Below are 12,459 nucleotides of genomic sequence, written 5' to 3'. Positions count from 1 at the left end.
ACCCTTTTATCTGCTTCTCTCGGAAACTCCATGGTAATGTAGCTTCGAGTGGGCGGGGCTTAGCAAAGGATTAATTTAAACTTTGTTTCATCCCCTGAATTTAACCTTAAAGATGGCAACATAGAGAAAGAAATCCTACCTGACTATGAACAAACTTTGAGTGAATGAAATATCAGAAAGACATGTTGATAAATGCGTTTATTGAACATGAAACATTTACATGCTTTCAGTAAATAATAAGTCTGCAATACAAAATCCATGCTCATCCATCAAAACAACAACAATGCATGACGGATATAAACTACAATACATGTCAACGAGATGAGATTCGGGGTTTGTTGTCAGCGTCGAGGATGTGAAGGATGTTTGATGACGCCGAGTTCTTGAAAATGATAATAATCATAAAAGTCCTTCAGGTGCTTCAGATGCACTTGAGCAGGTAGGAGTTACAGTTGGCTCCTCTGCCGCAGTCACACAGCTTCCCGATGCGAGGGCCGAACTTCATGGCACACCGGTCGCCCATCCCACACTGGTGGGGGAGTGGGGGGGATAGAGAGGTTACTCACACATATACAGTCAGATACTTTGCATAAAAAAGGTTGTAAAAACTCCTTAAAGTACAATAATCAGTGGTTTATTTATATATATCCACATATTTGATGTTCCTTTCATGTGATTTGTATTCATGTGTGACATAAAGACAAATTCTAACACAGGCCTTCACATTAATGAATGTATTTTTGATTAATTGTGTCCTTTTTTTCTCGTCAATTCCTCTGATTTAGTTGTTTAATCCTTCCGGTGTCTTTCAGGGAAATAATTCAATCCTGTTCATTAGCTGGTTCTGTCTTATTTCAGGAGGATTGAGAGTTATTCTTCCTTTCGTTCAGCTAATTAGAGTTGTGATCTTGATTACTCTGTAATTGCACTGAGTAAAAGACCGGTGTTGGCATTTTCTTGTTAACTTTTAATTACTGGCCGCGGTATCTTCTGCTAAGCGGTTTAATTAAACAGCAGTGGAGCGTTGTCCAATGGATCACTGAGTTACATCCTGCCTTTCATTACAGGGAACACGTTAAAGAGACGAATAAAGAGAACAAACTGAAGTCACCAGTGGGATGCTTCCTCTTTTCTCCGTGGAGGGAATCCGATTACGCATCCCGCCCAGCAGAGCCTCCAGCGCCTCCATCTGACAGAAAACAAGGAGAATGTGTCAAACCAGAGCTGCCTGTGCACGTTATTAACTATTAAATATGCCCTTAAGTATCACATGTATAATCTATAACTCTTTGTTAAAGTTGAATGATACTTTTAACCCCAAGATGACGTGTTTTTTTAGAGCTATTAAGTAGATATTCTAGATGTCTTCTGCATCATTTTCCCACCTGAAATATTCGGTTGACTTGAAGTTAAAACAATGTTCTGTGGGTTTGAACATGGAAAGGCTGCACAGCATGAAGGATGGGCTTCATTTAAAAGGTTTATCAGTGTATATTTTCAATAAAAGACCATGCATCTCTTATTTCTTTCAGACTAGTGGAAAGAAAACATCCAAAATAGACATTTAGGTGTTTATTTAAATACTTAGTCTATTTCTCATGTGTAGATTTCTCCTAAATTCACCAGAAGTTTCCATTAGATAATGCCTCATTTACATATCTAAACACAACATTTCAGAGAAGTTGTAATACAAAAAATACTTGTCTTAATGTCAGTAATCAGCTGGTGAAGTTTCATGTTGATATCTATTAGTTATTTTTTTTACCCTATTCACCTGTAGTGTCTTCAACATGTATGTAATTTAACTAAACATTTCTTTAAAGGACGTTTTCTCTAAATGAGTTTTTTCTCAGACTCTGATCCATAAATCTCCACTTCAGTAGCTCTTACATTCACCAAACTTTACAGCTTCATTCCTCTCTATATTCTGAAGGTTTCTACAGAGGGGTTTGTTCATGTATCATTCATAGTCTGATTTATACAACATTTTATTACAAAAATATGGAGAAAATAGATTTGTTTTATATTTGTTGACAGATTTATGGAGCGATACAAAGACATATCCAAAGTTCCCTCTATAAAAACCTTTTACTGATATATCGACAAAATGAAACAAGAATTTTGAACCTGGCTTTATCCAATGTTCACATTTCTGTTCTGGGAATGTATCAAAATTAGCACACATTTAATAAGATAAGTCACATTTGCATATTTAAACATTTCAGAAAAAATATGATGAAATATTTTTTGCAATGAAAGTAATCAACATGGGAAGTTTCAAGCTGATATATTTAACTTATTTGATTTTTTTTACACTTTTCATCTGTAGTGTCTTCTTGAAAACAGTTATGTAATAAAACACACATTTTAAAAGTTATTTTTTCTACAAGTTCTGTTTATTTCCTCTTAAGTTGAACTAAATAAAATGATGCATTTGCTTTTCCTATAAAAAGCAAATAAAGTAAACGTCATTCATAATCCTAAAAATATTATTTATTCTGCCAAAGTTTAGGAAAGTATCACCAGGGATGTTAATCTTTTGACTCCTCCATAAACTAACATCATCACAGCCCTTCATATACTGACCAGGTCTCTGTCTGCAGCGGGTTCGGGTTTGTCCGGTCCAAAGTCCTCCACGGAGACTTCCTGCGACGTCTGACCGCAACACATGACGGACAGCAGGCCGACGAGCAGCAGCCCGCGGAGCATCCCGGAGCTCTCCATGGTGCTGGAGGAGGAGGAGGAGGAGGAGGAGGAGGAGGAGGAGGAGGAGGAGGAGGAGGAGAAGATGAGAAGAGGAGGTGGTAGATCAGGACTGGAGGAGCAGAGGGGTCGCAGCAAGTCCACTGGAGATTCTCCCTCCACACACCAGACCTGCTGCCCTCTTATAGACCCGTTAAGCCCCGCCCGAGAGGCCACTGCAGCACAGTCCAGTCAGCAGAGGTGGATGAACCAAACAACTCTCCTATTTTTTTAAAATCTATTTACAGTTAAAATATAAATTAATACATTGAACATATTTGTTTTTGCATTAAAAAAAATCAATAAAAGTCAAGTACTGCATGAATGAGAGGGAACTCTGTAAGAAATCCGGTAATATTTGGAGTCTAAATCAATCACACGAGCTATTTGGTCACGTGACATGGCCTTAAATTAAGTTTCCACTCTTTATTAAACACCTTAAAGCGCTCAAAAGTCATTAAAACTCCATCATTCATACAATGAATATATTATTTATCCGCCTAAAGTCACAGTACTGACATCATTATTAATGATGTAATAATCATTGTTATCTCCAGGGGTGATAAATGTGACATGTTTAACTCATAAACATTACAGTGAAAACGTCCCCAGTTGATTACTTACATTAAGAATATATCTTTTTTTAATTAAAAGTTGTCTGAAATGTTAAGTTTAACGTGTGCATGTTGTGTGCAAAGATGTGTTTTCTTCTATTTGGAGTTTATATAATAACCAAATGCATAATTTATTTAGAGCAGCTTAATAGGAAACACAAAGAACTTGCAGAAAACCTTTTCAATAATGATAATAATAAAAGTTTTAATACCCAATCATTTTAAAGGGAGACACTACAGGTGAACAGGGTCAAATGTGAAAAATGAACTAATATATATATATCACCATTAAACTTCCCCAGTTGATTATTTACATTAAGAAATATATTTTATATTACAAGTTTTCTGCAAATGTATGTAGAAATATGCAAATTAGACATACTTCCAAATACATATGCTATTGGCATAAAATTCCAGGACAGAAATGTGAACATTGGATAAAACTCTAATATGTTGTTGACATATTAGAGTCAACTTTTTTTACAGAGGGAATTTTAAATATCTATTTGTATCACATAAATCATAAAATACTGCCAACAGCCTTTAGGAAATCCTTTTTCTCCATATTTTTTGTAATAAAATGTTGTATAAATCAGGCTATGAATGATATATGAACAAACCCCTCTGTAGAAACCTTCAGAATATAGAGAGGAATGAACCTGTAAAGTTTGGTGTATGTAAGAGCTACTGAAGTGGAGATTTATGGATCAGAGTCTGAGAAAAAACTCATTTAGAGAAAACGTCCTTTAAAGATATGTTTAGTTAAATTACATACATGTTGAAGACACTACAGGTGAATAGGGTAAAAAAAATAACTAATAGATATCAACATGAAACTTCACCAGCTGATTACTGACATTAAGATGATTATGTTTTGTATTACAAGTTTTCTGAAATGTCATGTTTAAATATGTAAATTAGGCATTATCTAATGGTAACTTGGGGGTGCAGTTACTGACAGTGTGGTCTCCATGGTAACATCTGACAGAAAGAAGGGTTAATTATATTTTATTTTGTTATAATTATTATTATAACAATTATGTAATCCCAATTAAATGTAATCTGTTTCCACCGAACTCTGCTCTCCACTAATGAAACATTTATTATGGGATGTCTAATCCGCCCCAGAAAATGTTGACAACAAAAGTAAAGTTACTAAAATTATACAATTTCATTTTATTTATTCTGTTAACTGTTAAACTTTAGCATTTTCATGATATTATTTTCACTTTTGTTGATATATTTTAGTCAAATTGTGTTTTGATTTAAATCTATGGAGTTTAAAGTGTTATCCAGTGTTTGTGAATTCCTAATTAAAAGTTGCATGTTTTACAATTTTCTCTGTATAATCCTAAATCAAGAATGAACTAATCAAACTTCAAACTGAGAATATTTGTGATAAGATAAAGAACAACAGAATGTAAATATGACAAAGAATTAAGTTATTGAAGACATGATGTGGAGACATTTTACGTTATAATTATTATTAATAAAATAAACCTACTCATGCACTTAAAGTCACATTATGATGAACTTTATCTGATATTTATTCTTAAAGATGAAGTTGTTCAAGCAGACACATCCACATAATTATTTTCTTTTTTATTGCATTTATATAAAATAATATAGATACAGAGCATACAAAAAACATAATTCAAAAATAAAAAGGTTTCAATTATACGTTTAAGTTTTTTATTTATTTAATAAAACAATTAAAACAAGATGATATAAAATAAAACAAAATTCAACGACACAAAGGTGAGAAAAAAAATGTAACAATTGTTTACATAAATAAATAAATATTTTACTTTTAAATAAACTATACAGAGCATACAAAAAATAAATAAAACAAAACGTTTTAAAATAAGTTTTTCTAATTAAAAGTTGTATTTTTTAAGTTTATATATTTTTTAAATAAGATGAAATATAATAATGATTAATGAAACAGAGTCCAGTTGCATTTTTGAAAATTATATAAAACTATAAACAAAAAAATAATAATAAAAATAACATAAAAATCTAGTTTTTTGAGTTTGAGTTGTTGTTTTGTTTACTGTTTTTTGGGGGTGTCATGCCTCCATCAGACACTAAACTACAACTGCCATCAGACTGTATAACAACAGCGGAGACCACAGTCTGTCAACATGTTTATTCCTGTTCTATCTTTATTTTGTTGTATAGTATGTGTATTTATTGTCTGTGTCTGTGTAGTTGTATAGTATGTAGTATATTTATTGTCTGTGTAGTTGTATAGTATGTGTATTTATTGTCTGTGTAGTTGTATAGTATGTGTATTTATTGTCTGTGTAGTTGTATAGTATGTGTATTTATTGTCTGTGTAGTTGTATAGTATGTGTATTTATTGTCTGTGTAGTTGTATAGTATGTGTATTTATTGTCTGTGTAGTTGTATAGTATGTGTATTTATTGTCTGTGTAGTTGTATAGTATGTGTATTTATTGTCTGTGTAGTTGTATAGTATGTGTATTTATTGTCTGTGTAGTTGTATAGTATGTGTATTTATTGTCTGTGTAGTTGTATAGTATGTGTATTTATAATGTCTGTGTAGTTGTATAGTATGTGTATTTATTGTCTGTGTAGTTGTATAGTATGTATTTATTGTCTGTGTAGTTGTATAGTATGTGTATTTATTGTCTGTGTAGTTGTATAGTATGTATATTTATTGTCTGTGTAGTTGTATAGTAATATTTATTGTCTGTGTATAATAAAGGAATGTATTTATAATAGGTGTAATATAATAATAAAGTTGAATATATGTGTATTTAAGTTGTATATATGTAGTTGTAATGGTAATATAATAATAAAGGTATATAATAATAATAAAGGAATATAATAATAAAGGAATATAATAATAAAGGAATATAATAAAGGAATATAATAAAGGAATATAATAATAAAGGAATATAATAATAAAGGAATATAATAAAGGAATAATATAATAAAGGAATAATAATAAAGGAATATAATAATAATAATAAAGGAATATAATAAAGGAATATATAATAAAGGAATATAATAATAAAGGAATATAATAATATAATAAAGGAATATAATAATAAAGGAATATAATAAGGAATATAATAAAGGAATATAATAAAAGGAATATAATAATAAAGGAATATAATATATAATAAAGGAATATAATAATAAAGGAATATAATAATAAAGGGAATATAATAAAGGAATATAATAAAGGAATATAATAATAATAATAAAGGAATATAATAAAGGAATATAATAAAGGAATATAATAATAAAGGATATAATAATAAAGGAATATAATAATAAAGGAATATAATAAAGGAATATAATAAAGGAATATAATAATAAAGGAATATAATAAAGGAATATAATAAAGGAATATAATAATAAAGGAAATATAATAAAGGAATAATAATAATAATAAAGGAATATAATAAAGGAATATAATAATAAAGGAATATAATAAAGGAATATAATATAATAATAAAGGAATATAATAAAGGAAATATAATAAAGGAATATAATAATAAAGGAATATATATAATAAAGGAATATAATAATAAAGGAATATAATAATAAAGGAATATAATAAAAGGAATATAATAAAGGAATATAATAATAAAGGAATATAATAAAGGAATAATAATAAAGGAATATAATAATAAAGGAATATAATAATATAAAGGAATAATAAATAATAATAAAGGATAAAGGAATATAATAAAGGAAATATAATAAAGGAATATAATATATATAATAAAGGAATATAATATAATAAAGGAATATAATAAAGGAATATAATAAAGGAATATAATAATAAAGGAATATAATAAAGGAAATAATAAAGGAATATAATAATAAAGGAATATAATAATAAAGGAAATAATAATAAAGGAATATAATAATAAAGGAATATAATAATAAAGGAATATAATAATAAAGGAATATAATAAAGGAATATAATAATAAAGGAATATAATATATAAAAGGAATATAATAAAGGATATAATAATAAAGGAATAATAATAAAGGAATATAATAAAGGAATATAATAATAATAATAAAGGAATAATAATAAAGGAATATAATAATAAAGGAATATAATAAAGGAATATAATAATAAAGGAATATAATAAAATAATAATAATAAAGGAATATAATAATAAAGGATATAATAATAAAGGAATATAATAATAAAGGAATATAATAATATATAATAAAGGAATATAATAATAAAGGAATATAATAAAGGAATATAATAATAAAGGAATATAATAAAGGAATATAATAAAGGAATATAATAAAGGAATATAATAATAAAGGAATATAATAAAAGGAATATAATAATAAAGGAATATAATAATAATAATAAAGGAATATAATAATAAAGGAATATAATAATAAAGGAATATAATAATAAAGGAATATAATAAAGGAATATAATAAAGGAATAATAATAATAAAGGAATATAATAATAAAGGAATATAATAATAATAAAGGAATATAATAAAGGAAGGAATAATAATAAAGGAATATAATAATAAAGGAATAAATAATAATAAAGGAATATAATAATAAAGGAATATAATAATAAAGGAATATAATAATAAAGGAATATAATAATAATAATAAATAAAGTCCCCCATGTCCCCCTGACCTCTCAGTGGCCCCTGGAGGCCCTCGGACCCCGTGTGGAGCCTCCCTCCGTCGGCCTGCGAGGGTCGCTGTACCTCCAGTGTCTGCCGCCCGGAGGCTGCCGAGCTCCGTTTCCTGAAACGCATAGTTCAGGATTAGGAAGAACACACCCAGTGACATCAGTGAGGTCTGAAGAAGAAGAAGAAGAAGAAGAAGAAGAAGAAGAGAGGAGAAGAAGGAGCAGAGAAGAGCTGCAGAGGAGGAACCACAGGGCCGAAAGGTCACTCTAAAGGTCACTTGGAGAGTTTGGAACCAAGCTGTCCAAAGTGCGTAAAAGTTTATTTGAAGCGAAGCTCGGAGCTCTCAGAGGAGGATGTCAACTTCAGACGACACGGACGGGCTCCGGCCCCGGTATGGCTGTAAGTTCACTCTTCTTTCTCCACTCTGAGCTCACCTGGAGAGGCCAGGAGGCCAGGAGGACGGGCTGACCCCGCACCTCTCCACAGGCGCTCCGGCTCTGTGCGCCATGAAAACGCACCCAGAAAGTTCAGAAAGTTCAGGAAAGTTTCTGTGTTTTTCTCTGAGCTCTCAGGTTTGGTTTCTGACAGCATGGTTGCAGCTTCATTATGACTTCCGCGTTTTATATGATAAAGCACCGCGTTGTGGAGAAGGGAAGAGGCCTGCTGGTGGAGTTTAAACTAGTTTTATTAAGAAAGTTAAAGAAAGTTAGTCCAAGTTTCGTGTTGTTGTGCCACAGAGTGAAAACACTGCAGAGTATTTCAATGGAGAAGTTTTGTATTTTAGTTTTTCATAAACATGGAAGTAGTGAAAAACCACCGCCCATTGACTTATTAAAGAAAGAGGAAAGTTATAGTTAAAGAAATGTGTGGTTTTAGTCCTCAAGCTTTCATTTGTATTGAAACAATACAACTTAAAACTCCCTCATCTCCTTAACCTTTATATGTTACATGTAAAAGGTTTTCCAGTTTTTAATCATCTGTTGATTTTTCATTTAATTGCATTTAAACTGTAAGTGCAAAATGCATTATTTCTCTAAAAATATATATTTTTAAATTTTTTTATTATTAAATGTACAAACTTTAAGCTATAGAGTCTGTATGAAATTTGCTGTATAAATAAAGATTATTTTTATTATTATTAAACAGGAAATATAAAAAAACAAGAAAGCAGTGTGCATAGCTGGCAGGTCTTATTTTATTTTTATCATTTGAGGTAAAACTTTTACATTTTTGAGTTAAACTGTGCAAAAAAAAACGGTGCATAAAAGGACGTTTATCAAGTTTCCGCGGTGTGAGGTTGAGGTCTCGGTTGAAATCAGGATTTACCTGTTGATGATGTTCTACCTGAGCTCTCCCACCTCAGATGTGACAGGAGGACATGAGATCCCCTCCCCCTCTCCATGATTCTGGAGGAAAAAACTCCTCTGCAGGCGGCTCCACTCTGTGGAATCTCACAGGGATCGACCCCGCAACCCCCCTCCTCTCAAACCCTGCATTGTGTATTTTGTGTATTTTGTGTATTCAGTGTATTAATAAGCATGCAAACAAAGCCGTGCCCTCATCACACAGCCACAGTGAGCTCATGTGTTAACTGGCGACTAATGAATGAGCCTCCTTTTGTAAAAACACCTCCTGTGTGTTTATATGAGGAGCTCTGGAGAGGCCGCGCAGCTGGATGGAAACTTTCTCCTGGTTGTGCAACCAGGAAGAAGCCAATTAACTGTTATTTCTGCTTATTTGGAGTAAATTCAGCCAGAGTTTTCTTGTATTTCTTGCATTTGTTCCTGTGTTTGTTTTGCTGCTGTTAAAGTGTCATTTTCCTTTATTCTAGCGGTCCTGGATGGCGTGGAGCGGCTCACGGCGGAGGAGATGGACGAGCAGCGGCAGCAGAACATGGCCTACGAGTACCTGTGTCACCTGGAGGAGGCCAAAAGGTAAGACCCCCCCCCCCCCCCCGCGAGCTGGCTGGAGCTCTGCAGGAGGTTAGAAACTTGATTCATGTCTCAGACTGTCTCTCGCATTATATAGTGAATATGCAATTTCTACATCTTTATGAAATACAGCAACTTCAGGCTGTGTGTTACCTGACAAGAAGTTCCCAACAGTGAGGTGTAAAGATTTAAAAAATGGTCTGAAGTGAGCATGGCTGTCCGATTGGTAATCCCTGATCAGAGATGTTGTTTCTGGAGTTCAGCCGATCCAGAGTGATTCTGCAGGTCAGTGAAGTGATCATCAGTGTGGTTATTGTCATAAAGCGACAGCTGAAGGATGAAGCGCTCCTCTTGTTGAAGCTGGTTGTAACACAGAGAATCAAAATGGTCAAAAAAGTTTGCATTGAGGTTCTGGTCAGATCTCTTATCCTGGGATCTGATTGTTCCACATTAAAGCATCATTTATGCCAGTTTTTGAAATCTCTTTTTAAGCCAAAGTCCTCACACAGCTGGTTGCATTGAGAAGCTTAGTCCCGCCCCTTCCTGTGTCCTCTAAAGGACCTTTATTTTGGAAGAATATGCACAGAAGTCAGAGGCAACTGACAAGTATTTTCTTTAAAATGATGATTGTCGATTTAAAAGATAATTTAGCAAGTCAAGAAAGTCTCGTTTTGTCGTGGTAACATTTAAGTCTATGTTAAACCGCTCAGTGAACTGTAACTTAGCTTTGTTCTAGACATTTAACATTATCTTAGCTGATTTATCCAGAGACTCTTTTTATCAGTGAAGAGAAAGAACCACTGAGACCCGTTTGTTGGTTTGAGAACGTCCTGATATGAAACACACAGACACTGTAGCTTCAGAGAGAGACGTCACTAACACCACTTTTGGTTTCAAAGTCTTGCTAATAAAGTATTTTCTTATAATTCAACAGTTTTCTGACATATTAGACTTTCTTGACTTGCAGAATTACCTTTTAAATTAAGAAACATTAAAGAAAATGTGTCATTCATGGCACAACTCAAATGTAATCAACTCCTATTTCTTATATACTTTCTCTTACCGTTATTTTAAAAAAAGTGAAGTCCCACCTCTTTAGGAAAGGGGCGGGACTTCACTTTCATATTCAGACAACATAAAACATTTCAGAACTTTGGCTTCTTTTTGCAAATCAGATGACGGATTTTGCAGCTAGAAAATGTGAAGTAACATTTCATAGATGTGATTTCTTAAAATATTTCTCAGATTTTTGCGATTTTTTTTGCCATTTCCTCCACAAAGTGATACAATATTTATAAAAAGGTTTCCTGTGATGTGTGAATGACTGTAACCTTACATTTAGGGCATTTAAGCAGAACTTCTTTTAATTTGATATCTGGAATTTGTGAAGTGTGTGTGTGTGTGTGTGTGTGTGTGTGTGTGTGTGTGTGTGTGTGTGTGTGTGTGTGTGTGTGTGTGTGTGTGTGTGTGTGTGTGTGTGTGTGTGTGTGTGTGTGTGTGTGTGTGTGTGTGTGTGTGTGTGTGTGCGCGCTGTTAGTGACTCAGGGTTCGAACCTGACTGCTCGGCCTCGCTGCTTAAAAAGAGGAAGGATTGTGCGAGACAGGAAGTGACTCAGTCGCTCAGTTGATTTGAGTATTTCCCACTGTTGCTACAGAAAACCACCGTTGTCATAGCAACCGGTTCCGGTGTGTGTGTGTGTGTGACTGCAGCAGTCCGTGCTGCTGCGACGGTGCATCCTGCTCTTATTAAACGGTAGATCTGTCGTTATCGTCCATCTCTGATCTCCAGGAAATTCTTGGAACGACTTCTGTTTTGTCTGAACCCATTTTTTTATTTTTTTTACCTCAGTTTGTGACAGAATGTCTCTGAACTTTCAGGAGAGTTGTCACCAAAATAAGACCTAAAAAAGTATGTTTCTCAGCAGTGTTTCTCATAGACTTATTAGGAAAAACGTAAAACACGTTCTTCTTACGTTCTTCATGACTCAACTTCTCTGAACACACCACCGGTGTCAGACAGGGTTTTCTGAAATAAATGTGCATGTCAGGATGGAATTTGCAGTTTTTCCACCAAACCCAGTGTTCTGGTTCTGATTTTGCCTTGTAGAATAAAAGTAAATGTGTCATAGAATTATGTTTCAACAGGCTAATAGCTACTCAGTTAGCATCCTTTTGGCTTCTAAGTGCATAAGTAGTAGAATGGCTGCCCAAAAGGGAGTAAGAGGAAGCCACATATAGGCCAGAAATAATCATGTCCATTCTTAATACAAACCAAAATATCACCAAAATATACAATTTTAAGAGAGCTTTTGAAATGCTGCAAAAAGAGACAAGAAATGTGAATTAACTCGGCTTCTACGAGAAAAGAAATGGACAGAGGTCTTTAGGAATTTGTTTCAAATGGGAAGGTTTTATTTCGACAAAGGCTCAAAACAATTGAGAAAGTTTTATCGAATTTTGCAATTTCCATGCAGCTTTTCTAATACAAAATGTCTATAACAATTTAGAAAAATC

At 32.7% G+C, this 12,459-nt stretch overlaps 2 protein-coding genes across 2 annotated transcripts in view; one reads left to right on the top strand and one right to left on the bottom strand.

The window, feature by feature from the left end:
• Positions 1–421: 421 nt before the first annotated feature.
• On the bottom strand, positions 422–2,724 carry cartl (cocaine- and amphetamine-regulated transcript-like). Its single transcript, XM_054620672.1, has 3 exons — positions 2,587–2,724; positions 1,112–1,189; positions 422–529 (listed from the first exon to the last, which is right to left on the bottom strand). Exons 1-3 carry the CDS (start codon positions 2,722–2,724, stop codon positions 422–424), a joined length of 324 nt encoding a protein of 107 aa, XP_054476647.1.
• Positions 2,725–8,159: 5,435 nt separating this feature from the next.
• The window catches only part of iqgap1 (IQ motif containing GTPase activating protein 1), a 55,940-nt gene continuing 51,640 nt past the window's right edge, over positions 8,160–12,459 (top strand). Inside the window, exons 1-2 of the mRNA XM_054608317.1 lie at positions 8,160–8,413; positions 9,846–9,948. Of these exons, the coding sequence (XP_054464292.1) occupies positions 8,368–8,413; positions 9,846–9,948 (149 nt within the window). The 5' untranslated portion in view covers positions 8,160–8,367. The remainder of the gene's footprint in view (positions 8,414–9,845; positions 9,949–12,459) is intronic.

Source organism: Anoplopoma fimbria, chromosome 2, assembly GCF_027596085.1.
Source record: "Anoplopoma fimbria isolate UVic2021 breed Golden Eagle Sablefish chromosome 2, Afim_UVic_2022, whole genome shotgun sequence".
Classification (NCBI taxonomy): Eukaryota; Metazoa; Chordata; class Actinopteri; order Perciformes; family Anoplopomatidae; genus Anoplopoma; species Anoplopoma fimbria.
This window is presented reverse-complemented; position numbering and strand designations above follow the sequence as displayed.